The sequence below is a fragment of the Melanerpes formicivorus genome, unplaced genomic scaffold (genome assembly GCF_026170545.1).
Source record: "Melanerpes formicivorus ecotype bairdi unplaced genomic scaffold, bMelFor1.0.p_v2 SCAF_34, whole genome shotgun sequence".
NCBI lineage: Eukaryota > Metazoa > Chordata > Aves > Piciformes > Picidae > Melanerpes > Melanerpes formicivorus.
Window position 1 is genome coordinate 4542469 of NW_027142386.1, and position 22526 is coordinate 4564994.

At 61.2% G+C, this 22526-nt stretch overlaps 1 protein-coding gene across 2 annotated transcripts; it reads right to left on the reverse strand.

Moving 5' to 3' along the window:
• Positions 1–1979: 1979 nt before the first annotated feature.
• On the reverse strand, positions 1980–19508 carry TGFA (transforming growth factor alpha). 2 transcript variants are annotated; one of them, XM_068156643.1, is made up of 6 exons: positions 19429–19508; positions 12659–12712; positions 6105–6228; positions 4507–4656; positions 3591–3700; positions 1980–3502 (listed from the first exon to the last, which is right to left on the reverse strand). In XM_068156643.1, exons 1-6 carry the CDS (start codon positions 19457–19459, stop codon positions 3495–3497), a joined length of 477 nt encoding a protein of 158 aa, XP_068012744.1. In that variant the 5' UTR covers positions 19460–19508; the 3' UTR covers positions 1980–3494. The 2 variants fall into 2 exon arrangements, with proteins under 2 accessions (XP_068012744.1, XP_068012743.1); XM_068156642.1 differs by having other exon boundaries at positions 1980–3700.
• Positions 19509–22526: the final 3018 nt, after the last annotated feature.

Consider the following 22526-nt stretch of genomic DNA (forward strand, 5'->3'; position numbering starts at 1 on the left):
TGGGCTGGGCCAGGCGGAGCTGATCGGCTCGGCTACGCTCCGCCCGGCTGGGGGATGCTCGGCCGCGCTCGGCGGCTGCTCGGCTGCGCTCGGCCACGCTCGGCCCGGCTCGGGGGCCGCTCGGCTGCGCTCGGCCGCGCTCGGCCCGGCTCGGGGGCTGCTCGGCTGCGCTCGGCCCGGCTCGGGGGCTGCTCGGCCGCGCTCGGCCCGGCTCGGGGGCTGCTCGGCTGCGCTCGGCCCGGCTCGGGGGCTGCTCGGCCGCGCTCGGCCCGGCTCGGGGGCTGCTCGGCTGCGCTCGGCCGCGTTCGGCCCAGCTCGGGGGCTGCTCGGCCGCGCTCGGCCCGGCTCGGGGGCTGCTCGGCTGCCCAAGGCCGGGCTCGGGTGTGTTCGGCTACTGTCGGCCCGGCTCGGTGTTTGCCCCGCGGCGCTGGAGGCCGCTGAGACGTACGCGGAGGTGTTGGGCTCCGCTCGGCTCAGCGCTGCGCAGCGCAGGCACGGGTCCGCTCGGCCCTGCACTACGCAGCGATGCGATACCGGGCACGGTACCCGGGCGTGAGCGGAGCACCCGGGCACCAGGCACAGTAGCCAGACCTAGGCAAAGCAATCCGGGGCACCGCGCCCAGGCACAGGACCCAGCATGGCACAGTATCCTAGCACTCGGGCACAGAGCCCACACCTAGCCATGCGCCCAGGCATAGGCACAGCACCCAGGCAGGACATACATCCACCCAGGGACCCCAATGGCAGCATCTGAACAGGGGCACAGCACCCAGGGACCTGGGCATGGCTCCTAGGCACTGCACCCAGCCAGGGGCACAGCCCTGGGCACAATACCCAAGCACAAGCCCCAGGCACAGTACCTGGGTATGGCCCCCAGGCCCAGCACCCGTCCCCCCTTTCACTTCATTATTTGGGTTGAAAAGGTGTGGAAATGGGGCTGAGCCCATCCCTGGGATGTGTGTGTCAGTGCTGTGCTGTTTGGAGACATCCAGCCTGGGACTGAGCCCTGCCCTGGGAGATCCCTACCAGCCAGCCCCAGAACCCCCCAAAATCTCCTTCCCAAACATTCTCCTGCCCCCCAAAAATGCCCCAAAAGTCGAAGTTTTCTGAAAAAAAGTGTCCTTTATATCACTTAAATATCTCTAATCCAGGTATTGGGAGGTGGGGGGGGGTGGGGAGGAGGGAGGAAGGGAGGGGGAAGAGAAGGGTCTGATCACAATAACATCTTATAGAAATCAAAAACCATTAATTTAAAGCACACAAAATAAATTAAAACATTAAATATTAACTTTCAGTGCAACATATACAGAAGACAACAAAGAGGAACCAGGACTTTTAAAACATCAAAGCCATCAAGAATGACCAAAACCAAATTACCCAAAGGACCAAAAAAAACAAACCCAAACCCCAAAACCCCAAACAAAATAAAACCCCAACCCTCCCCAAATCCCAAACTTTGGGGTTGGTAATGAGGAGGGGGCAAAAAAAAACCCCAACAAACAACCCCAACACCCCCGAACCAAACTACAAGGAGGATGGTGCTGGGGAGGGTTAAAGCACCAACCTCAGGAGGCTGAAGGATTCCATTTCATTTTCTTGTTAATAAGAAGCTCGGATTTGTCTCCCCCCCCCCCCCCCCCCCCCCCCAGAAAACAAAAATAAGGAGCCTGAGCTGTGGCTTTTCTTTGTCTTGCTAGAAAAATAAAGCTCCAAACCCACAGGGGTGGAGGGTAGGCTTCTGGGTGCCTAAAAATGAAATCTGGGAAATAAACACCCCCCCAAAAAAAAAAACCAGCAGGGCAAAACCCCAAACCAAACCCAAACTTAAAGGGAAAAACAACCAACCAATAACAAACCACCAAACACAAACTTCCCCCCCAGCTTTGCCCCTAGTTGGGCTCTGCAGGTGATGGTTCTGGGGGGCTTGCTGCCAATTTTTTTGGTGGTAAGGAGGGGGTTGGAAAAAAGGGGGGGGGGGGGGGGGGGGGCAATAATCATAATAATAAAAGAGGAAACCCAAAAGCCAAACCATAAAGAGAAACAAAACCACCCCCAGTCTGCCCCCAGTTGCCAGGGTTTGGATCCTTGGAGCAGGCGATGCCCAGCTGCCATCTTCCTTGGCAAGGTTTTGGGGGGTGGGGGAGGGGAAAAAAACCCAAACACCCCCAAAAAAGGAAAACTAAAATCAGGCAAAGCAAACCCAAGAGAAAAAGAAAGCCCCAAACCACCCCCAGTTTGCCCCCAGCTGCCAGGGTTTGGATCTGTGGAGCGGGCGATGCCCAGCTGCCATCTTCCTTGGCAAGGTTTTTGGGGGGTGGAGGAGGAATGAAGGGAGGGGGGAAAAAAGAATAAAACACCCCCAAAAAAGGAAAACTAAAATTAGGCAAAGCAAACCCAAGAGAAAAAGAAAGCCCCAAAACCACCCCCAGTTTGCCCCCAGCTGCCAGGGTTTGGTTCCATGGAGCGGGCGATGCCCAGCTGCCATCTTCCTCAGCAAGGGTTGGGGGGTGGGGTGGGGGGTATGAAAGGCGGGGGGGGGGGGAAACCAAACACCCCCCAAAAAGGAAAAGTAAAATCAGGCAAAGCAAACCCAAGAGAAAAAAGAAAGCCCCAAACCACCCCCAGTTTGCCCCCAGCTGCCACGGTTTGGTTCCATGGAGCGGGTGATGCCCAGCTGCCATCTTCCTTGGCAAGGTTTTGGGGGGGTGGGGGAGGAATGAAGGGAGGGGAAAAAAATAAAACACCCCCCAAAAAGGAAAACTAAAATCAGGCAAAGCAAGCCCAAGAGCAAAAAAAGCCCCAAACAACCCCCAGTTTGCAACCCAGCTGCCAGGGTTTGGTTCCATGGAGCGGGTGATGCCCAGCTGCCATTTTCCTTGGCAAGGTTTTTGGGGGGTGGAGGAGGAATGAAGGGAGGGGGGGGAAAAAAATAAAACACCCCCAAAAAAGGAAAACTAAATTCAGGCAAAGCAAACCCAAGAAAAAAAAAAGCCCCAAACCACCCCCAGTTTGCCTCCAGTTGCCAAGGTTTGGATCCGTGGAGAGGGTGATGCCCAGCTGCCATCTTTGGCAAGGGTTTTTATTTGGGGGGAGGGGTGTAAAGGGGGCAAAATCCCAACCAAACAAATAAAAAACAAACAAACAAACAAAAATATCCCAAAAAAAAAGAGGAGAACTAAAATCAGGACGACCAAACCTAAAAGACAAGCCCCAAACAACCCCCAGTCTGCCCCCAGTTGCCAGGCGTTGGCTCTGCAGCGTGGGCAATGCCCAGCCCTGGGTGCTTGCTGCCATCTCCCTTGGCAAGGTGAGATGGGGAAGGTGGGGGGGAGGCAGGCAAAGGGGGCCAATACCCCCCTCCCAACCCCCAACCCCAAAAGGAGGAAACCAAACTCAAAGGAAAGCCCCAAAGCAGAGGGGGAGACGCTGTGCTGGTCCTGGTGTGGGCCTCCCGGGGTGGGGGGGGCGATGGTGGGCACCCCCTCTTGGCTCCGTCAGACCCCTGTGGGGAAGGGGATGAGGGGAGCATGGTTACACCCCGAGGGGGCTGGTGGGCGGTGTGCCACCCTGGTGCCCCCCAGGCCCCTTACCCGTCTCAGCGTGGCAGCAGGAGGTGCCCCCTTTGAGGAGCCCACCTGGTTTCTCCTGGGCACCCATGGGTGCCCGGCACCACTGGCACCGCTTCCGCAGCCGGCAGCAGCTGCAAGAGAGTAGGGTGGGGACCGTCAAGGGCTGGGGTCCCTCACCCCTCCTTGGGTGGCACCCAGCCCCAAATTGAGCCCTGGACCCCCACCCCATCCCCTGACCCCCAACCTTCTCCCTCTACCTCACCCCCTGACCCCCAACCTTCTCCCCAAACTCACTGCAAGAGAGTAGGGTGGGGACCATCAAGGGCTGGGGTCCCGCACCCCTCCTTGGGTGGCACCCAGCCCCAAATTGAGCCCTGGACCCCCACCTCATCCCCTGACCCCCAACCTTCTCCCTCTACCTCACCCCCTGACCCCCAACCTTCTCCCTCTACCTCATCCCCTGACCCCCAACCTTCTCCCCAAACTCACTGCAAGAAAGTAGGGTGGGGACCGTCAAGGGCTGGGGTCCCTCACCCCTCCTTGGGTGGCACCCAGCCCCAAATTGAGCCCTGGACCCCCACCTCATCCCCTGACCCCCAACCTTCTCCCTCTACCTCACCCCCTGACTCCCAACCTTCTCCCCAAACTCACTGTAAGAGAGTAGGGTGGGGACTGTCAAGGGCTGGGGTCCCTCACCTCTCCTTGGGTGGCACCCAGCCCCAAATCAAGCCCTGGACCACCCCCCCAACCTTCTCCCCACACTCACTGTAAGAAAGTAGGGTGGGGACTATCAAGGGCTGATGTCCCTCACCTCTCCTTGGGTGGCACCCAGCCCCAAATCAAGCCCTGGACTCCCCTTCCCCGCCAGCCTTCCCTGTCACAGCCTTCCCTGACACAGTATACTGTGATACTGTGATAGCCTTCTCCCCACACTCACTGTATGAGGACGCAGACGCCGATGAGCAGCACCGAGGCCACCACTGACACCACCACCAGGGCAGTGATGGTTTGCTTCTTCTGGTTGGCAGCCACCACGGCCAGGAGGTCAGCATGCTCACACCGTGTGCCCACGTACCCAGAGTGGCATCTGCAGGGGCAAGGGGGGGGACAACAGAACAGCCATCAGCAGCATCCTGAGGGCCAGTGGTGAAGAGCTTCAGGGAGGGTGAGGAGCCCTTGGGAGGTTGGGGGGTGAGGAACCATCTGCTTGAGGAATCATCAACAGGCTGGGGGGTGAGGAGCCCTTGACAGGCCAGGGCGGGAGGAACCATCAACAGGTGAGAGCTGCCCCATCCCAGGCCAGGCTGTTTGGGGCTCTGAGCAACCTGCTCTGGTTGGGGATGTCCCTGCTGGCTGCAGGGGGCTTGGACTGGATGAGCTTAAAGATCCCTGCCACCAAACCATTCCATGACTTGATGGAAGGGTGGGGAAGGACATCAACGGTTGCCTGAGGACCAGGGGTGGGGAGAACTTCAGCATCACCCAGAGGGCCAAGGACCGAGGGGAGCCTCAGCATCACCCAGGGGCACAGGGCCTGAGGGGAGCCTCAGCATCACCCAGAGGCACAGGGCCCGAAGGGAGCCTCAGCATCACCCTGAGGCACAGGGCCCGAGGGGAGCCTCAGCATCACCCAGAGGCACAGGGCCCGAGGGGAGCCTCAGCATCACCCAGAGGCACAGGGACCGAGGGCAGCCTCAGCATCACCCAGGGGCACAGGGACCGAGGGCAGCCTCAGCATCACCCAGAGGCACGGGGACCGAGGGCAGCCTCAGCATCACCCAGAGGCACGGGGACCGAGGGCAGCCTCAGCATCACCCAGAGGCACAGGGACCGAGGGCAGCCTCAGCATCACCCAGAGGCACAGGGACCGAGGGCAGCCTCAGCATCACCCAGGGGCACAGGGACCGAGGGGAGCCTCAGCATCACCCAGAGGCACAGGGACCGAGGGCAGCCTCAGCATCACCCAGAGGCACAGGGACCGAGGGCAGCCTCAGCATCACCCAGGGGCACAGGGACCGAGGGCAGCCTCAGCATCACCCAGGGGCACAGGGACCGAGGGCAGCCTCAGCATCACCCAGGGGCACAGGGACCGAGGGCAGCCTCAGCATCACCCAGGGGCACAGGGACCGAGGGCAGCCTCAGCATCACCCAGGGGCACAGGGACCGAGGGCAGCCTCAGCATCACCCAGGGGCACAGGGACCGAGGGCAGCCTCAGCATCACCCAGGGGCACAGGGACCGAGGGGAGCCTCAGCATCACCCAGAGGCACAGGGACCGAGGGCAGCCTCAGCATCACCCAGAGGCACAGGGACCGAGGGCAGCCTCAGCATCACCCAGAGGCACAGGGACCGAGGGCAGCCTCAGCATCACCCAGAGGCACAGGGACCGAGGGCAGCCTCAGCATCAGCCCAAGGACCAAAGAATCCACTTGGATCCCAGCAATCCCAGCTTCAACAGCTCTACTCCTGGGGGATCCCCCCAGGGGGAGCTGTGAGGGCCCTGCCCAGCCTGGAAGCTCTCACCCCCAGCACTCACACACACGCTGGCTTCTCCTCCTGCACCAGGAAGCGGCAGGTGCCGTGGAAGCAGAACTGGCTGTGGGAGTCAGGACAGTCGTTGAAGTGGGACCTCACCGCCGCTGCCACCGGGGGACCTGGAGCTGGGGGAGGACACAACAAAACCAGGAGGGGAAAAAAAACCAATCAGTGAGGTTTTGGGGCCACTTCCCAGGCTGGCAGCTACCCAGCTGGCACCACCTGTGGGTTGGGAGTGCCAGTTTAGGGCTGGGTGGATTCGGTTTGGGAGGGACTCTTTAGGGTGTCAGGGAGTGATAGGACTTGGGATGGGGGGGATAGAGCAAGACTAGAAGTGGGGAGATTCAGATTGGATGTGAGGAAGAAGTTGTTCCCCAGGAGAGTGGTGAGAGCCTGGCACAGGTTGCCCAGGGGGGTGGTAGAAGCCTCCTGCCTGGAGGTGTTTGCAGCCAGGCTGGATGTGGCTGTGAGCAACCTGCTGTGGTGTGAGGTGTCCCTGCCCATGGCAGGGGGGTTGGGGCTAGCTGAGCCTTGAGGTCCCTTCCACCCCTGACAGTTGTGTGATTCTATGATTACTGGGATGTCTCTGACATTAGGAAGGGACATTAGGTAGAGGCTCCGCACCATGAGGGTGGTGAGACACTAGAACAGGTTGCCCAGGGGAGGTTGTGGAGCTCCAAGCCTGAAAGTGTATAAAATCAGGCTGGAGGAGGCTTTGAGCAACCTGGGCTGGTGGGAGAAGCCTCTGCCCATGGCAGGGGGGTTGGAACTGGATGATCTTCGAGGTCCCTTCTAACCCAAACCATTCTATTAATCTAAGAGGAGGAGAGAGTGAAGTCCTGGTGGGGCTGGTGGAGCCTGGGGTTGGAACTGGATGATCTTGAAGGTCCCTTCCAGCCCTTCCTATGAATCTAGGAGGAGGAGGAAGAGGAGGGAGTGAAGTGCTGGTGGGGCTGCTGGAGCCTGAGGTTGGAACTGGATGGCCTTGAAGGTCCCTTCCAGCCCTTCCTATGGATCTAGGAGGAGGAGGAGGGAGTGAAGCACTGGTGGGGCTGGTGGAGCCTGGGGTTGGAACTGGATGATCTTGAAGGGTCCCTTCCAACCCTTCCTATGAATCTAGGAGGAGGAGGAGGAGGGAGTGAAGCGCTGGTGGGGCTGCTGGAGCCTGGGGTTGGAACTGGATGATCTTGAAGGGTCCCTTCCAACCCTTCCTATGAATCTAGGAGGAGGAGGAGGAGGGAGTGAAGCGCTGGTGGGGCTGCTGGAGCCTGGGGTTGGAACTGGATGGCCTTGAAGGTCCCTTCCAGCCCTTTCTATGAATCTAGGAGGAGGAGGAGGGAGTGAAGCGCTGGTGGGGCTGCTGGAGCCTGAGGTTGGAACTGGATGGCCTTGAAAGTCCCTTCCAGCCCTTCCTATGGATCTAGGAGGAGGAGGAGGGAGTGAAGCGCTGGTGGGGCTGCTGGAGCCTGAGGTTGGAACTGGATGGCCTTGAAGGTCCCTTCCAGCCCTTTCTATGAATCTAGGAGGAGGAGGGAGTGAAGTGCTGGTGGGGCTGCTGGAGCCTGGGGTTGGAACTGGATGGCCTTGAAGGTCCCTTCCAGCCCTTTCTATGAATCTAGGAGGAGGAGGGAGTGAAGTGCTGGTGGGGCTGCTGGAGCCCTTCAGGGTCCCTTCCAACCCTTCCTATGAATCTAGAAGGAGGAAGAGGAGGAGGAGGGAGTGAAGCACTGGTGGGGCTGCTGGAGCCTGGGGTTGGAACTGGATGATCTTGAAGGTCCCTTCCAGCCCATTCTATGAATCTAGGAGGAGGAGGAGGAGGAGGAGGAGGGAGTGAAGCGCTGGTGGGGCTGCTGGAGCCGTGCTGGGGGTGCTGTTTCCCATTATCCTGCCCTGGTTTGAATTATCCTCCGCAGCAGAGGAGGGGAAGCAAATATCCTGCTCGGGGCCGACCCGGGAGCGAGGCACTTCCGATGGCTGTCGTTTCAAAGCCACCTCAAGTTCCTGTTGCTGGGGATTTATGGCAGGCCTGGGGGGGGGTAATTAAACCCAGGGCTGCCAAAGGCTTTGGGGTTTGCCAGCAGATCACAGCTGCGTGGGGAGACCCCACCTGGAGCTCTGTGTCCAGGTCTGGAGCCCCCCAGCACAGGAAGGATCTGGAGGTGCTGGAAGGTGTCCAGAGAAGGGCCACGAGGAGGAGCAGAGGGCTGGAGCTGCTCTGCTATGAGGACAGACTGAGGGAGTTGGGGTTGTGCAGGCTGGAGAGGAGAAGGCTCTGAGGAGACCTAATTGTGGCCTTCCAGGATCTGCAGGGGGCTATAGGAAAGCTGGGGAGGGACTTTTGAGGGTGTCAGGGAGGGATAGGACTGGGGGGGGATGGAGCAAAACTAGAAGTGGGGAGATTCAGATTGGATGTGAGGAAGAAGTTCTTCCCCATGAGGGTGGTGAGAGCCTGGCACAGGCTGCCCAGGGAGGTGGTGGAAGCCTCCTGCCTGGAGGTGTTTGCAGCCAGGCTGGATGTGGCTGTGAGCAACCTGCTGTGGTGTGAGGTGTCCCTGGCCATGGCAGGGGGTTGGGACTGGCTGAGCCTTGAGGTCCCTTCCAGCCCTGAGAATTCTATGACTGGGTTGGGAAAGCCCTCCAGGAGCATCCAGTCCAACCAGCAACCCAGCACCACCCTGGCCACCAAACCATGGCCCCAAGTGCCACAGGCTTATGGAACACCTCCAGGCATGGGGACTCCACCACCTCCCTGGGCAGCCTGTGCCAATCCCTGACCACTCCTGCAGGGAAGAAATTGCTCCTCATGTCCAACCTAAACCTCCCCTGGGGCAACCTGAGGCCACTTCCTGTTCTCTCATCTGCTACTAGGAGAGAAGAGACTGCCCCCCACCTCACCCCAGCCTCCTTTCAGGGGAGTCAGTGGGTTTGTGGGGGGATGGTTGGAGGTGCTGGAGCTGGTGGCAGCCCCCTCCTGAATCCAGGAGCTGGGACTGGAGCTTTGTCAGGAGCACTGCTGCCAAAACCCACACCTCAGTGCAGACCCCAGCAGGAAAATTCCCTCCCCAGGGATGACTTTATCCCAGGAGAGCTCAAATTCCTGCCTCTGGCCTTGCTGTCCCCCAGATCACCTTCTTTTGGGGTTTAGCCCCCAAAGCTAAACCCTAACCTCTGCCACTGGCCCCCACCAGCCTGAGCTCTGAGTCCCCCCTGGCCAGGGCAGCAGCAGAGGGCTGCATGTCCCTTTGCCCCTCACCAGCACCACAGCCTGGGATCCAGCATCAGGTCCCAGGATCCAGCACCACTTCCTGGGGTTGTGCCCTGGGATCCAGCACCACATCCTAGATCCAGTGCCACATCCTGGATCCCACACCACATCCTAGATCCAGTGCCACGTCCCTGGATCCCACACCACATCCTAGATCCAGTGCCACGTCCCTGGATCCCACATCATGTCCCTGGATCCCACACCACATCCTAGATCCAGTGCCACGTCCCTGGATCCCACACCACATCCTAGATCCAGTGCCATGTCCCTGGATCCCACATCATGTCCCTGGATCCCACACCACATCCTAGATCCAGTGCCACATCCCTGGATCCCACACCATGTCCCTGGATCCAGCATTATGTCCCTGGATCCCACACCACATCCTAGATCCAGTGCCACATCCTGGATCCCACACCACATCCTAGATCTAGCGCCACATCCCTGGATCCAGCAACATATCCTAGATCCCACACCACATCCTGGATCCTGTGACACATCCCTGGATCCCACACCACGTCCCTGGATGCAGCATCACATCCTAGATCCAGTGCCACATCCTAGATCCCACACTGCATCCCTGGATCCAGCGACATATCCTAGATCCCATACGACATCCTGGATCCTGTGACACATCCCTGGATCCCACACCACATCCTAGATCTAGCATCACATCCCTGGATCCAGTGCCACATCCTGGATTCCACACCACGTCCCTGGATGCAGCATCATGTCCTAGATCCAGTGCCACATCCTGGATCCCACACCACATCCCTGGATGCAGCATTATGTCCTAGGATCCCACACCACATCCCTGGATCCTGTGCCACATCCTAGATCCCACACCACGTCCCTGGATGCAGCATCATGTCCTAGATCCAGTGCCACATCCTGGATCCCACACCACATCTTAGATCCAGTGCCACATCCTGGATCCCATACCACATCCCTAGATCCAGTGCCATATCCCTGGATCCCACACCACGTCCCTGGATGCAGCATCATGTCCTAGATCCAGTGCCATATCCCTGGATCCCACACCACGTCCCTGGATGCAGCATCATGTCCTAGATCCAGTGCCACATCCCTGGATCCCATACCACATCCTAGATCTAGTACCACATCCCTGGATCCAGTGGCACAACCTGGATCCCACACCACATCCTAGATCCAGTGCCACATCCCTGGATCCCACACCACATCCTGGATCCCACACCACATCCTGGATCCAGTGCCATGTCCCTGGATCCCACACCACGTCCCTGGATGCAGCAGCATGTCCTAGATCCAGTGCCACATCCTGGATCCAGTGCCATGTCCCTGGATCCCACACCACATCCTAGATCCAGTGCCATGTCCCTGGATCCCACACCATGTCCCTGGATGCAGCAGCATGTACTAGATCCAGTGCCACATCCTAGATCCAGTGCCACATCCCTGGATCCCACACCACATCCTAGATCCAGTGCCACATCCTAGATACAGTGCCATGTCCCTGGATCCCACACCACATCCCTGGATCCAGTGCCACATCCTGGATCCAGTGCCACATCCCAGGATCCCACCCCACCTCCCAGGGCCCAGCACCTCGCCGGGGGCTGTGCTGGGATGCATTAAGCCTCGGCGCTCTCCAGCTGCTGGCCACATTGTGCTGCTGCCTCCCCTGCTGCTGCCTCCCGCACAGGCCCTGGCCCCCACGTCCCCAGCTGGCACTTGGAGCAGCCCCTGGGTTCCAGCTGCCCTGCTTGGGCACGAATCCATCAGGAAGAGGGCTGGGAGCACCCAGCTGGCAGCGGTGCCAGTCTCAGCAGCACCATTTCCTTCCTGGCTTCCCAGCCGCTGCCACTGGAACCCTTTTCCAGTGCCCCCCCTCCAGGCCCCCAACTCCCCCCCAAAAAAAGAGGATTTTTTTTGTTTTCCCAGCAGTTGGCACACCCTCAGCCTGGGTGCCACGCTGTGCTGTGCCAAGCTGTGCCATGCCAGCCAAAGGCTCTTGGCTGCCCTTTGTGCTGCTCCCATGAATGAGGTGATTGAGCGGGAGCTGGCGGCAGGCACCGGCAGCTTCCCCGTGGGGTCAGACAGAGACCCAGGGCTGCCCAGCGTGCCCAGGGCACCAGTGCCAGTGTAGTGACCCCCCCCCAATCATCCACCACCACCCTTCAAGCCACCCCAGGCTCTTAGCTGTGATGGTGCCAAGCTGGGAGCAGTGGCTGACACCCCCCCCCGGCTCTGCTGCCATGCAGTGGCACCTGGGCAGGCTGCAGAGCTGGGGGAGAGGAACCTGATGGAGGGCAAGCAGGGCAAGGGCAGGGTCCTGCCCCTGGGGAACAACCACCCCAGCCCAGGCAGAAGGGAAAAAGCAGCTCCCAAGAGAAGGAGCTGGGAGTGCTGGGGGACAAGGAGGTGCCCAGGAGCCAGCAGTGTGCCCTGGGGGCCAGGAAGGCCTCAGTGGTGTCCTAGGGGGCATGGAGAAGAGCAGCAGGGCAAGGTAGGCTCTTCTGCCACTCTGCTCTGCCCTGCTGAGGACACATCTGGAGTCCTGGGTCCAGCTCTGGGCTCCCCAGTTGCAGAGGAACTGCTGGAGAGAGCCCAGGGCAGGCTGGGAAGCTGCTGAGGGGCCTGGAGCAGCTCTGGCAGCAGCAAAGGCTGAGAGCCCTGGGGCTGAGAGCCTGCAGAAGAGCAGCCCCAGAGGGCAGCTGAGCAATGCTCAGCAAGAGCTAAAGGAGCTGGGGGGGGCAAGAGGCTGGGGCCAGACTCTGCTGAGTGGTGCCCAGGGCCAGGCCAAGGGGCAAGGGGCACAAAGTGGCAGCCAGGAGGTTCTGTTTGCCCCTGAGGAGAAAGTTGTTTGTTGTGAGGGTGTTGGAGGCCTGGAGCAGGCTGCCCAGAGAGGTTGTGGAGTCTGCTGGTGTGGAGAGCTTCCAACCCCCCCTGGGCATTGTGCTGCTGGGCAGGGTGCTGTGGGTTCCCCTGGTGGGGCAGGGGGGTTGGACTGCATGAGCTCCAGAGCTCCCTTTCCAGCCCTACCATGCTGGGATCCTCCAAATCCAAGGGGCACCAGAGGAGTCCTCAGCACAGAGCTCCATTTCCCAGTTTTCCCTCAGGGATAAAGCACCTCTGGGGGTCAGGATTCCCTCAGCACCCCCGGGGAGGAGGACAGGGGAACATCCCTCCAGCTGATCCAGCACAGGCTTGGTGTGAGGATGGTTGACCCATGCCCACACTTTGCTCCTGGTTCCTGGCCAGGTTGGCACCGTGGCCACCCCACAACCCCTCCCAGGACGGATACTCACCGCTCCAGGGGGCCGTGGAGTTCTCCAGTGCCTGGCACACGGCAAGCAGCACACCTGGGGACAGCCAGAGAGGGGCTGGGGGTTAGCACACAGCTCAGAGTGACCTGGGGCTCTGGTGCCATGCTGCTTGACAGGGCACCCCAAAGGCATGCCAGCCCTCTTTCCCCATTTCCTGCACGCTGGCAGCAGTGCCAGTCCCTTCTCACAACACTGGCAGTGATGCCAGCTCATTCCCCACCCCACTGGCAGGATTGCCAGCCCCTTCCCACCATTTCCACCACACCAGCAGGGATGCCAGCCCCGTCCCACCACACTGGCAGGGATGCCAGCCCCATCCCACCACACTGGCAGGGATGCCAGCCCCATCCCACCACACTGGCAGGGATGCCAGCCCCTTTCCCCCCTTCCCACCACACTGGCAGGGATGCCAGCCTCATCCCACCACACTGATAGAGATGCCAGCCTCATCCCACCACACTGGCAGGGATGCCAGCCCCTTTGTACCACACCAGCAGGGATGCCAGCCCCATCCCAACACGTTGGCAGTAATGCCAGTCCCTTTCCACCACACCAGCAACGATGCCAGCCCCTTCCCACCACACCAGCAGGGATGCCAGCCCCATCCCAACACGTTGGCAGTAATGCCAGTCCCTTTGTACCACACCAGCAGGGCCATGCCCATGCCACACGTGCCCTCCAAGCAGCACTGGGCACCCAGAGCACTTTTCCAAAGGGCTAACAACCCCCTGAGCCATCAGGTGGCACAACCTGGCCAGATCCTGCCTGCTTCCACAGAGCCATTGTGGGCACACAGCTCAGGCACTGCCATGCTTCCCCCAGCCCCATACCCTGCAAAGTGGTTCCCAACCCATTGCTGCTGCAATTTGGGCACCCCCAGGCTGCACCCTGGTAGCTGGGTGCAGGCACTGTGGGCACCCTGGCACTGTGGGCACCCTGGCACTGTGGTGCAGGCAGAGCTACTCTGTGCAACCCCCAAGCACGGGGGGGGGCTGCAGGTCCAGGCAGGCTCCTGGATCCCCTCCCACCCCCACAAAGAACAACCCCCCAGCCCCCCCAGCCATGCTCTGTATGAAGCAGTGACCCCCCCAGAGCTGAGAGGCTTTGCTGGGTGGCTCAGCCCCAGGGTGTGTGGAGGCAGATGAGGCCAGCAGCCCCTTGGCTGGCCCTGACCCAGTTTTCTTCCATGGCTTTAATCAACTCATGCAGAAGGAGACCAAGCAGCCCTTGGGCTCTGCAGCCCCAGTAACTCCCCAGCACCAACTGGTGGCTCTGGTGATGGCAGCAGGGGCACACAGCTTGGCTGCTCCCCCCCACACCATTCCCCACGCTGCCACAGACCCCCCCAAGGGGTTGTCCTCATCAGAGGTGGCCCCAGCTCCTCCCAGCCTGGGGCTGTTCTTCTGCCCACCAGTGGCTCATGGCTGGGAGATCCTTTGCTCTCTGGCCCCACTCCTGCTGGTGCCCAAGCTGCTACCTCAGTGTGCCAAGGAAGCCACAGGCTGGGATGTGGCTCACCCCTGGGTCATGGGGAGGCTCTGTCATCTCCTCCAGCAGTCCAAGCTTGTCCACCCTCCAACCAGGACCCTGCTCAGCTCTGCTGGGGCCTTTCCCCCACCTCTCTCCACCAGCAGGTACAGTGCTGGCTGGGATGTGTCTCACCCCTGTGTCATGGGGTGGCTCTGTCACCTCCCTCAGCATTCCAGCTTGTCCTGCCAGGACCCTGCTCAGCTCTGTTTGGGCCTCTTCCCCACCTCTCTCCTCCAGCAGGCACAGTGCTGGCTGGGATGTGGCTCACCCCTGGGTCATGGGGTGGCTCTACCACCTCCTCCAGCATTCCAGCTCCTGCCAGGACCCTGCTCAGCTCTGCTGGGGCCTCTTTCCCCCCTTCACTCACTGGTCAGAGCCCAGCTTGCCCCATGCCATCACCTCATCCCTGGTCACTGCTCCACCTCCCTCTCACCCCTCAGCAGTGGTTTTACATCTCCAGCACCAGCTGAGGGCTCTGGTGACCTCCCCAGGAGCCAGCATGGGGACATCAGGCACCTTAGGGAGACGTGGAGCATCCATGGCCTTGCTTTGCCAAACCAGGACTCCCCTGCAAGAGCAGGACAGCCCTGAGCAGCTGAGTTTTGGCAAGCCCAGCCCAGCCCCACTCTCAGACTGTTATCTCTCCAAACTTGAAAGATCAAATCTGGTGCCATCTCCAGCTGGATTCTGAAGCCAGGCTGCCACCTCCCAAACCCACCCATCCATCCATCCATCCATCCATCCATCCCCTCTCCCCAGTGTTATGTGATGGTCTTCTTGCCACCACCCCCAGACAGAGAAGCCCCTCCTGAACTCACCATCCCACCTAGGAGACCCTCAGCTTCCTGATGGACCAACACCCACTTGCTGACACCATTAGTGTCCCCAGCCCAACATTAGTCACCAGCTTCTCCTTCTCTACCACCAGCAAGTGGCTCAGCTCCTCTCACCCCCAAGGCTGTTCCTCAGGAGCTCCTGGGTTATCCCTGGGCTTGTTCCCTGCCCCAGGTTCTCTCCTAATCTGCTCAGCTCAGATTTTCCCCTCAGCTTCATGGATCAGCCCTTGGCAGCCCACAGGCCCACGTGTGTCAGGCAGGAGGTTCCCCGTGCCCCCCCTGTGATTTTAGGACTTCACTTAGGGCTCCCTCCCCCCCCAGCCAGCAGCAACTGGGACACCATGGAGCTGGGACCTACCTGGGCTAGAGGCCAGGAGCACCAACCATGCCTGGACTGGGGGTTGGGAAACCTGTGGCTTGACTCCCTGAAATGGGCAACCAGCAGGACCAGAGAGGTCCAAAGCCACCAAAGCAGCAGGGAGCAGAGGGGAGCTGGGTGTCCCCAGGCTGAGCTGAGGAGCAGCAGAGCAGCAGGGAGCAGAGGGGAGCTGGGTGTCCCCAGGCTGAGCTAAGCAGCAGCAAAGCAGCAGGAAGCAGAGGGGACCTGGGTGTCCCCAGGCTGAGCTGAGCAGCAGCAGAGCAGCAGGGAGCAGAGGGGACCTGGGTGTCCCCAGACTGAGCTGAGGAGCAGCAGAGCAGCAGGGAGCAGAGGGGACCTGGGTGTCCCCAGACTGAGCTGAGGAGCAGCAGAGCAGCAGGGAGCAGAGGGGACCTGGGTGTCCCCAGACTGAGCTGAGGAGGGAGCAAAGCAGCAGGGAGCAGAGGGGAGCTGGGTGTCCCCAGGCTGAGCTGAGGAGGGAGCAAAGCAGCAGGGAGCAGAGGGGAGCTGGGTGTCCCCAGACTGAGCTGAGGAGGGAGCAAAGCAGCAGGGAGCAGAGGGGAGCTGGGTGTCCCCAGACCGAGCTGAGCAGCAGCAAACAGCAGGGAGCAGAGGGGACCTGGGTGTCCCCAGGCTGAGCTGAGCAGCAGCAAAGCAGCAGGGAGCAGAGGGGAGCTGGGTGTCCCCAGACTGAGCTGAGGAGGGAGCAAAGCAGCAGGGAGCAGAGGGGAGCTGGGTGTCCCCAGACTGAGCTGAGGAGCAGCAGAGCAGCAGGGAGCAGAGGGGACCTGGGTGTCCCCAGACTGAGCTGAGCAGCAGCAAAGCAGCAGGGAGCAGAGGGGACCTGGGTGTCCCCAGACTGAGCTGAGCAGCAGCAAAGCAGCAGGGAGCAGAGGGGACCTGGGTGTCCCCAGGCTGAGCTGAGCAGCAGCAAAGCAGCAGGGAGCAGAGGGGACCTGGGTGTCCCCAGGCTGAGCTGAGCAGCAGCAAAGCAGCAGGGAGCAGAGGGGAGCTGGGTGTCCCCAGACTGAGCTGAGCAGCAGCAAAGCAGCAGGGAGCAGAGGGGAGCTGGGTGTCCCCAGACTGAGCTGAGGAGGGAGCAAAGCAGCAGGGAGCAGAGGGGAGCTGGGTGTCCCCAGGCTGAGCTGAGGAGCAGCAGAGCAGCAGGGAGCAGAGAGGAGCTGGGTGTCCCCAGGCTGAGCTGAGCAGCAGCAAAGCAGCAGGGAGCAGAGGGGAGCTGGGTGTCCCCAGACTGAGCTGAGCAGCAGCAAAGCAGCAGGGAGCAGAGGGGACCTGGGTGTCCCCAGGCTGAGCTGAGCAGCAGCAGAGCAGCAGGGAGCAGAGGGGAGCTGGGTGTCCCCAGACTGAGCTGAGGAGCAGCAGAGCAGCAGGGAGCAGAGGGGACCTGGGTGTCCCCAGACTGAGCTGAGGAGCAGCAGAGCAGCAGGGAGCAGAGGGGACCTGGGTGTCCCCAGACTGAGCTGAGGAGGGAGCAAAGCAGCAGGGAGCAGAGGGGAGCTGGGTGTCCCCAGGCTGAGCTGAGGAGGGAGCAAAGCAGCAGGGAGCAGAGGGGAGCTGGGTGTCCCCAGACTGAGCTGAGGAGGGAGCAAAGCAGCAGGGAGCAGAGGGGAGCTGGGTGTCCCCAGACTGAGCTGAGCAGCAGCAAACAGCAGGGAGCAGAGGGGACCTGGGTGTCCCCAGACTGAGCTGAGGAGCAGCAGAGCAGCAGGGAGCAGAGGGGAGCTGGGTGTCCCCAGGCTGAGCTGAGCAGCAGCAAAGCAGCAGGGAGCAGAGGGGAGCTGGGTGTCCCCAGGCTGAGCTGAGCAGCAGCAAAGCAGCAGGGAGCAGAGGGGAGCTGGGTGTCCCCAGACTGAGCTGAGCAGCAGCAAAGCAGCAGGGAGCAGAGGGGACCTGGGTGTCCCCAGACTGAGCTGAGCAGCAGCAAAGCAGCAGGGAGCAGAGGGGACCTGGGTGTCCCCAGACTGCGCTGAGCAGCAGCAAAGCAGCAGGGAGCAGAGGGGACCTGGGTGTCCCCAGACTGAGCTGAGCAGCAGCAAAGCAGCAGGGAGCAGAGGGGACCTGGGTGTCCCCAGGCTGAGCTGAGGAGCAGCAGAGCAGCAGGGAGCAGAGGGGAGCTGGGTGTCCCCAGACTGAGCTGAGCAGCAGCAAAGCAGCAGGGAGCAGAGGGGAGCTGGGTGTCCCCAGACTGAGCTGAGGAGGCAGCAAAGCAGCAGGGAGCAGAGGGGAGCTGGGTGTCCCCAGGCTGAGCTGAGCAGCAGCAAAGCAGCAGGGAGCAGAGGGGACCTGGGTGTCCCCAGACTGAGCTGAGCAGCAGCAAAGCAGCAGGGAGCAGAGGGGAGCTGGGTGTCCCCAGACTGAGCTGAGCAGCAGCAAAGCAGCAGGGAGCAGAGGGGAGCTGGGTGTCCCCAGACTGAGCTGAGCAGCAGCAAAGCAGCAGGGAGCAGAGGGGAGCTGGGTGTCCCCAGACTGAGCTGAGCAGCAGCAAAGCAGCAGGGAGCAGAGGGGAGCTGGGTGTCCCCAGACTGAGCTGAGGAGGGAGGTGGTGGCTGCACACCCACCCAGGGCATGTTAGACAGGGAAGGGGAAGGAGGAGGCACCTCAGGGTGGTCGTGCCAGAGCCAAGAGGGCTGGAGAGGAGCCAAATCCAGCTGGCCAAGACTTCCCTGACCCCAAGCCCTGTCAAGAGCCCCTTGCCCACCACAGTGGCCCTGCCTCATCCCACCTAACCCAGCTCAGCCGTGGGTCACCTCCACAGGACCACTCCAGCTAGGAAAGACCTTTCCTGCCAGCAGCCAAGCACCACCCTGGGGGTGCCAACGAGGAGCACCCACCTCCCAGCTCTCCCAACTCCCCAGCCACCGAGTCTCCAGGCTGGGAAGCACGTTGGGATCTTTCCCATCCCACCCCAGCATCGCCCAGCCCCAGCCTTGCCTGGCCCCCTCCCTGGCCGTGACAGGACGCCCCTGAGGTCCAGTCCTTTTAATTAGCCTCTCGCTAATTAATCCCAGAAGGAAGCTGGAGGGCTCGTTCCCTACATCCAAGGAGCCCTTGGGCTGCCTCTCCTCTCCTTTCCTTTCCCTCCTCACCAGCATTCCCACAGGCGTGGAGCAAAGAACTCGGCCATGGAACGGAGCCAAAATAATTTGGGAGGATTTATGGAACAGGAGGGGATCAATTCCCGACCCCCCCTAGCCCCTTTCCAACCCCTTCCCACCCCTTCCCCTTTCCCAGCCCAGAACATACCACCACCCCCACCCCCCCCTCCGCCCCCCTTTCAAATTCCAGGCTCTTTAGGGATGCTGGGGCAGGTTGGGGGAGTGGGGACCCTGTTTCCACACCCACACCCCCCTCCCCAGCATCTTCCGGAGCCCTCTCCTCAGGCTGGGGATGTGGCTGGAGACCGGAGCCGCTGGGGGTAGCAGGCTCGGGGTACCGGGATACTGGAGCTTAGGGTACCGGGTATCAGAGCTCGGGGCGCCGGGGTAGTTGGTACCAGGATACCGGAGCTTGGGGTACAGGGGTACCAGGAGAGCAGTTACCGGGGTAATGGAGCTCAGGGTATCGGGATAGTGGGTACCGGAGCTCGGGGTACCGGCTATGGAAGCTGGGGATACCGGGAGAGTGGGTACCGGGTCTCTGGGGTACCGGGACAGTGAGTACTGGGGGACTGGAGCTCGGGGTGCCGGGTACCGGAGCTCCGGGGACACAGAGGTAGCGGGTACCGGGCTACCGGAGCTGGGGGTACCGGGATAGTGGGTAGGGGGTAGTAGGTACCGGCGTACCAGAGCTCGGGGTACAGGGGTGCCGGGGTAGGCGGTACCGGAGCTCGGAGTACCGGGATAGTGGGTACCGGAGCAGTGAGTACCGGGGTCCCGGAGCTCGGGGTATGGGAGTAGTTGGCACCGGGACACCGGAGCTGGGAGTATCGGGGGAGTGAGTACTGGAGGGTCCCGTCCACGTCCCGTCCCCCCGCTCCCCGCACCTACCGATGGCCAGCACGGCCGCCGCTCCCGGCATGCTGGCGGAGGGTCCGGGGGGCCGCGGAGGGGCCGGCGGTAGGTGGCGGAGCCGGTGGCGGGGCGCGGAGCAGCGCGGCGGGGCGAGGGGCGGCTCCGTGCCGGCGGAAATGGGCGAGGACTCGCCGCCAGCCACTGCGGCCCCGGGGCGGAGCCAGCGCGGACCCGCCGCCGCCACCGCCCTCCCCGGGGGCCCCTGGACCCCCTCCGACCCGGGCCGCCCCGGGCCGCCCCGGGCCGCTCCGGATCCCCTCCGGATCCCCCCCGGATCCCCCCCGGATCCCCCCCGACCCAGGGCACCCCGGATCCTCCGGACCATACCCGAGCGCCTCCTTGGCACCCGCCCCAGGTGTTCCCCGTGGCATGCCGGACCCCCTCCGGACCCCACCTCGGATCCCCCCCAGTCCTCCCCGGATCCCCTGTGGCTGTTCTTCCCCCAAGGGATGGGCACAGCCCCCACCCCACGGTGCTGACCCAAGGGAGGAATCAGCCCGGGGTGTCTCAGGGTCTCCCCCTGGACACCCCCCGGGACCTCCGGGCATCCCCTGGTGCATGCCCTGGTGCATGCCCTGGTGCATACCCCTCGGCTGTGCAACCTCCACAGCCCCGCGGGGTGGGGGGAACCAGCTCGGGGAGGTCTCAGGGTCTCACACCGGACACCCCCCAGGACCTCCCCGAGACTTCTGGGCATCCGGCACACCCCCGTCCCCCCCGGAGCTGCTGGCCCTGGCCTATGGCCCTTCTTCCTCACCCCTTACTCCTTCCTCACTCTTTCTTCCTTGCCCCATCCTCATCCCTTCTTCCTTCCCCCTTTCTTGCCCCTTCCTCACCTCTTCCTTACCCTTTCCTTGTCCCCTTCCTCACCCCTTGCTCCTTCCTCAGTTATTTCTCCTCCTTCACCCCTTCCTCATCCCCCTTTCCTGGCCCCTTCCTCCTTCCTAACCCCTTCCTCGCCCCTTATCCTTCCTCACCGCAGTGCAGCCCACCCCCACCTCACTGAGCCCAGCCTCTGTCATCCCCAAATCCATAGGGGCTGAGCCCAGGTTCCTTTTTGGAGGGGTCGGGGGGGGGTGGCACATGGAGGCGGGGGGGGTGGCACAAGGGATTGGAGGGTGGCACATGGAATGTATGTGGGGGGCACACAGGACTGGGGGTGGCACATGGAGCTGGGGGGGGCCAGCACACGGGGTTGGGGGGTGGCACATACCAGTGGAGTCACGGGCACCACAGACCAAAATCCAGCCGGTGCCAGCACATCTCTCACAGCCCTTGGAGGATAACCCCCTGGGACTGCCTTAGAAGCCTCCTGGGACGGGGTTTGGCCTCCCAGGTGAGGTGCATGGAGGGGCCAGCATGGTGGGGGTGCGGGTGGAGGACCCCATCGTACACCCCCAGTGCTGAGAGCCCCCCCACCTTGCCGGGGCTCTGCCACTGTCCCCGCGGGAGCTGCTCCCAGCCCTGCGGTTGGAGGCTTCCTGGCGTTCCCAGGTGATACCATCTCACCTTAGCACTTGAAAGCAGCTCTTTGAAGGGGCCGGCAGGCAGCTGCTCCCGTTCCCAACATCCCAGCACCCACTTTGGCCCCAGAGGTTCAGCACAGCAGCCCTCCCCACCCCCCACATCCCCCCGGAACCCCACTGTGAGGGAGTGTTTGCTCTGGAGGCTGCTCAGCCGCAGTTCTCCATCTCTTGGGACACCCCAGCCCAAGCCTCCCAGCCTTTGGGGCTTGTCCCCAGCACCCCAACCCTTCACACAGAATCACTGTGGTTGGAAAAGACCTTCAAGATCGCTGCTCCTGCACCATGAGGAGGACACAGCCCTTGGAAAAGACCTTCAAGATCCAATCCGACCACTGCTCCTGCACCATGAGGAAGACACAGCCCTTGGAAAAGACCTTCAAGATCCAATCCAACCACTGCTCCTGCACCATGAAGAAGACACAACCCTTAGAACCAAGGTCAGACTCCACTGTTGCAGCCCAGGGTGTCTGTGGCTATGGGCAGGGCTTCCTACTGTCCCCACAGAGGGTCACCAACCCCCCTGGTGAGTCATTTTGCAGCTAAGTGAAGGAAGAACAACCTTGGAGACTACCCTGGTGAGGGCAAGGCTGTGTTGTTCCCCTGGTTCTTGGCTTCCACCTCCCTTTCCCGGGATGCCAGGCTGGATATTTGTCAATAGAAGGTTCCTGCGGCGCAACCCTCCTCCCACCCCTGCGGTGATTCACTGGGGGAAGCTGCCACAGGAACTGGAATGGTGGTGGGGCCAGAGGAGCTGGCAGGGAGGAACAGGAGCAGTAAGGCCAAAGGAATTTGGGGATGATCCTGAGTCCCTCGAAAGCCGGCCGGGATGTCACAGGCAAGCGCTTCCCTCCCAGGATGAGGAAGTAGTGCACTGCTGTAACAGGGCAAAACCCAATGGATTTGGGGCTGTAGGGCACAGGGAGGTAACTGGGAGAGGCTCTTCTGGATCAAAGGGACAAATTCAGCTGATTTTTGTGTTGTTTTTTCCTTGTGTTTTGTTTCTTTTGTATTTGTAACCAGTCGCAGTGGAAGACCAGGAGCAATCCCAGAGGAGAGCAGCATGGAATGGCTTGGGTTGGATTGAGTTGGGTTGGGTTGAATTGGGTTGGGTTGAGTTGAGCTGGGTTGAGTTGGGTTGGGTTGAATTGAGTTGGATTGAGTTGGGTTGGGTTGAGTTAAGTTGGATTGAGTTGGGTTGGGGTGAGTTGGGATGGATTGAGTTAGGTTGGATTGAGTTGGGCTGGGATGAGTTGGATTGAGTTGGGTTGGGGTGAGTTGGGATGGATTGAGTTGGGATGGATTGAGTTAGGTTGGATTGAGTTGGGCTGGGATGAGTTGAGTTGGGTTGAATTGAGCTGGGTTGTGTTGAGTTGAATTGGGTTGGATTGAGTTGGATTGAGTTGGGTTGGGTTGAGTTGGGATGGATTGAGTTGAGTTGGATTGAGTTTGGTTAGATTGAATTGGGCTGGTTTGGGTTGGATTGAGTTGGGTTGGGTTGAGTTGATTTGGATTGGATTTAATTGGATTGAGTTGGGTTGGGTTGGGTTG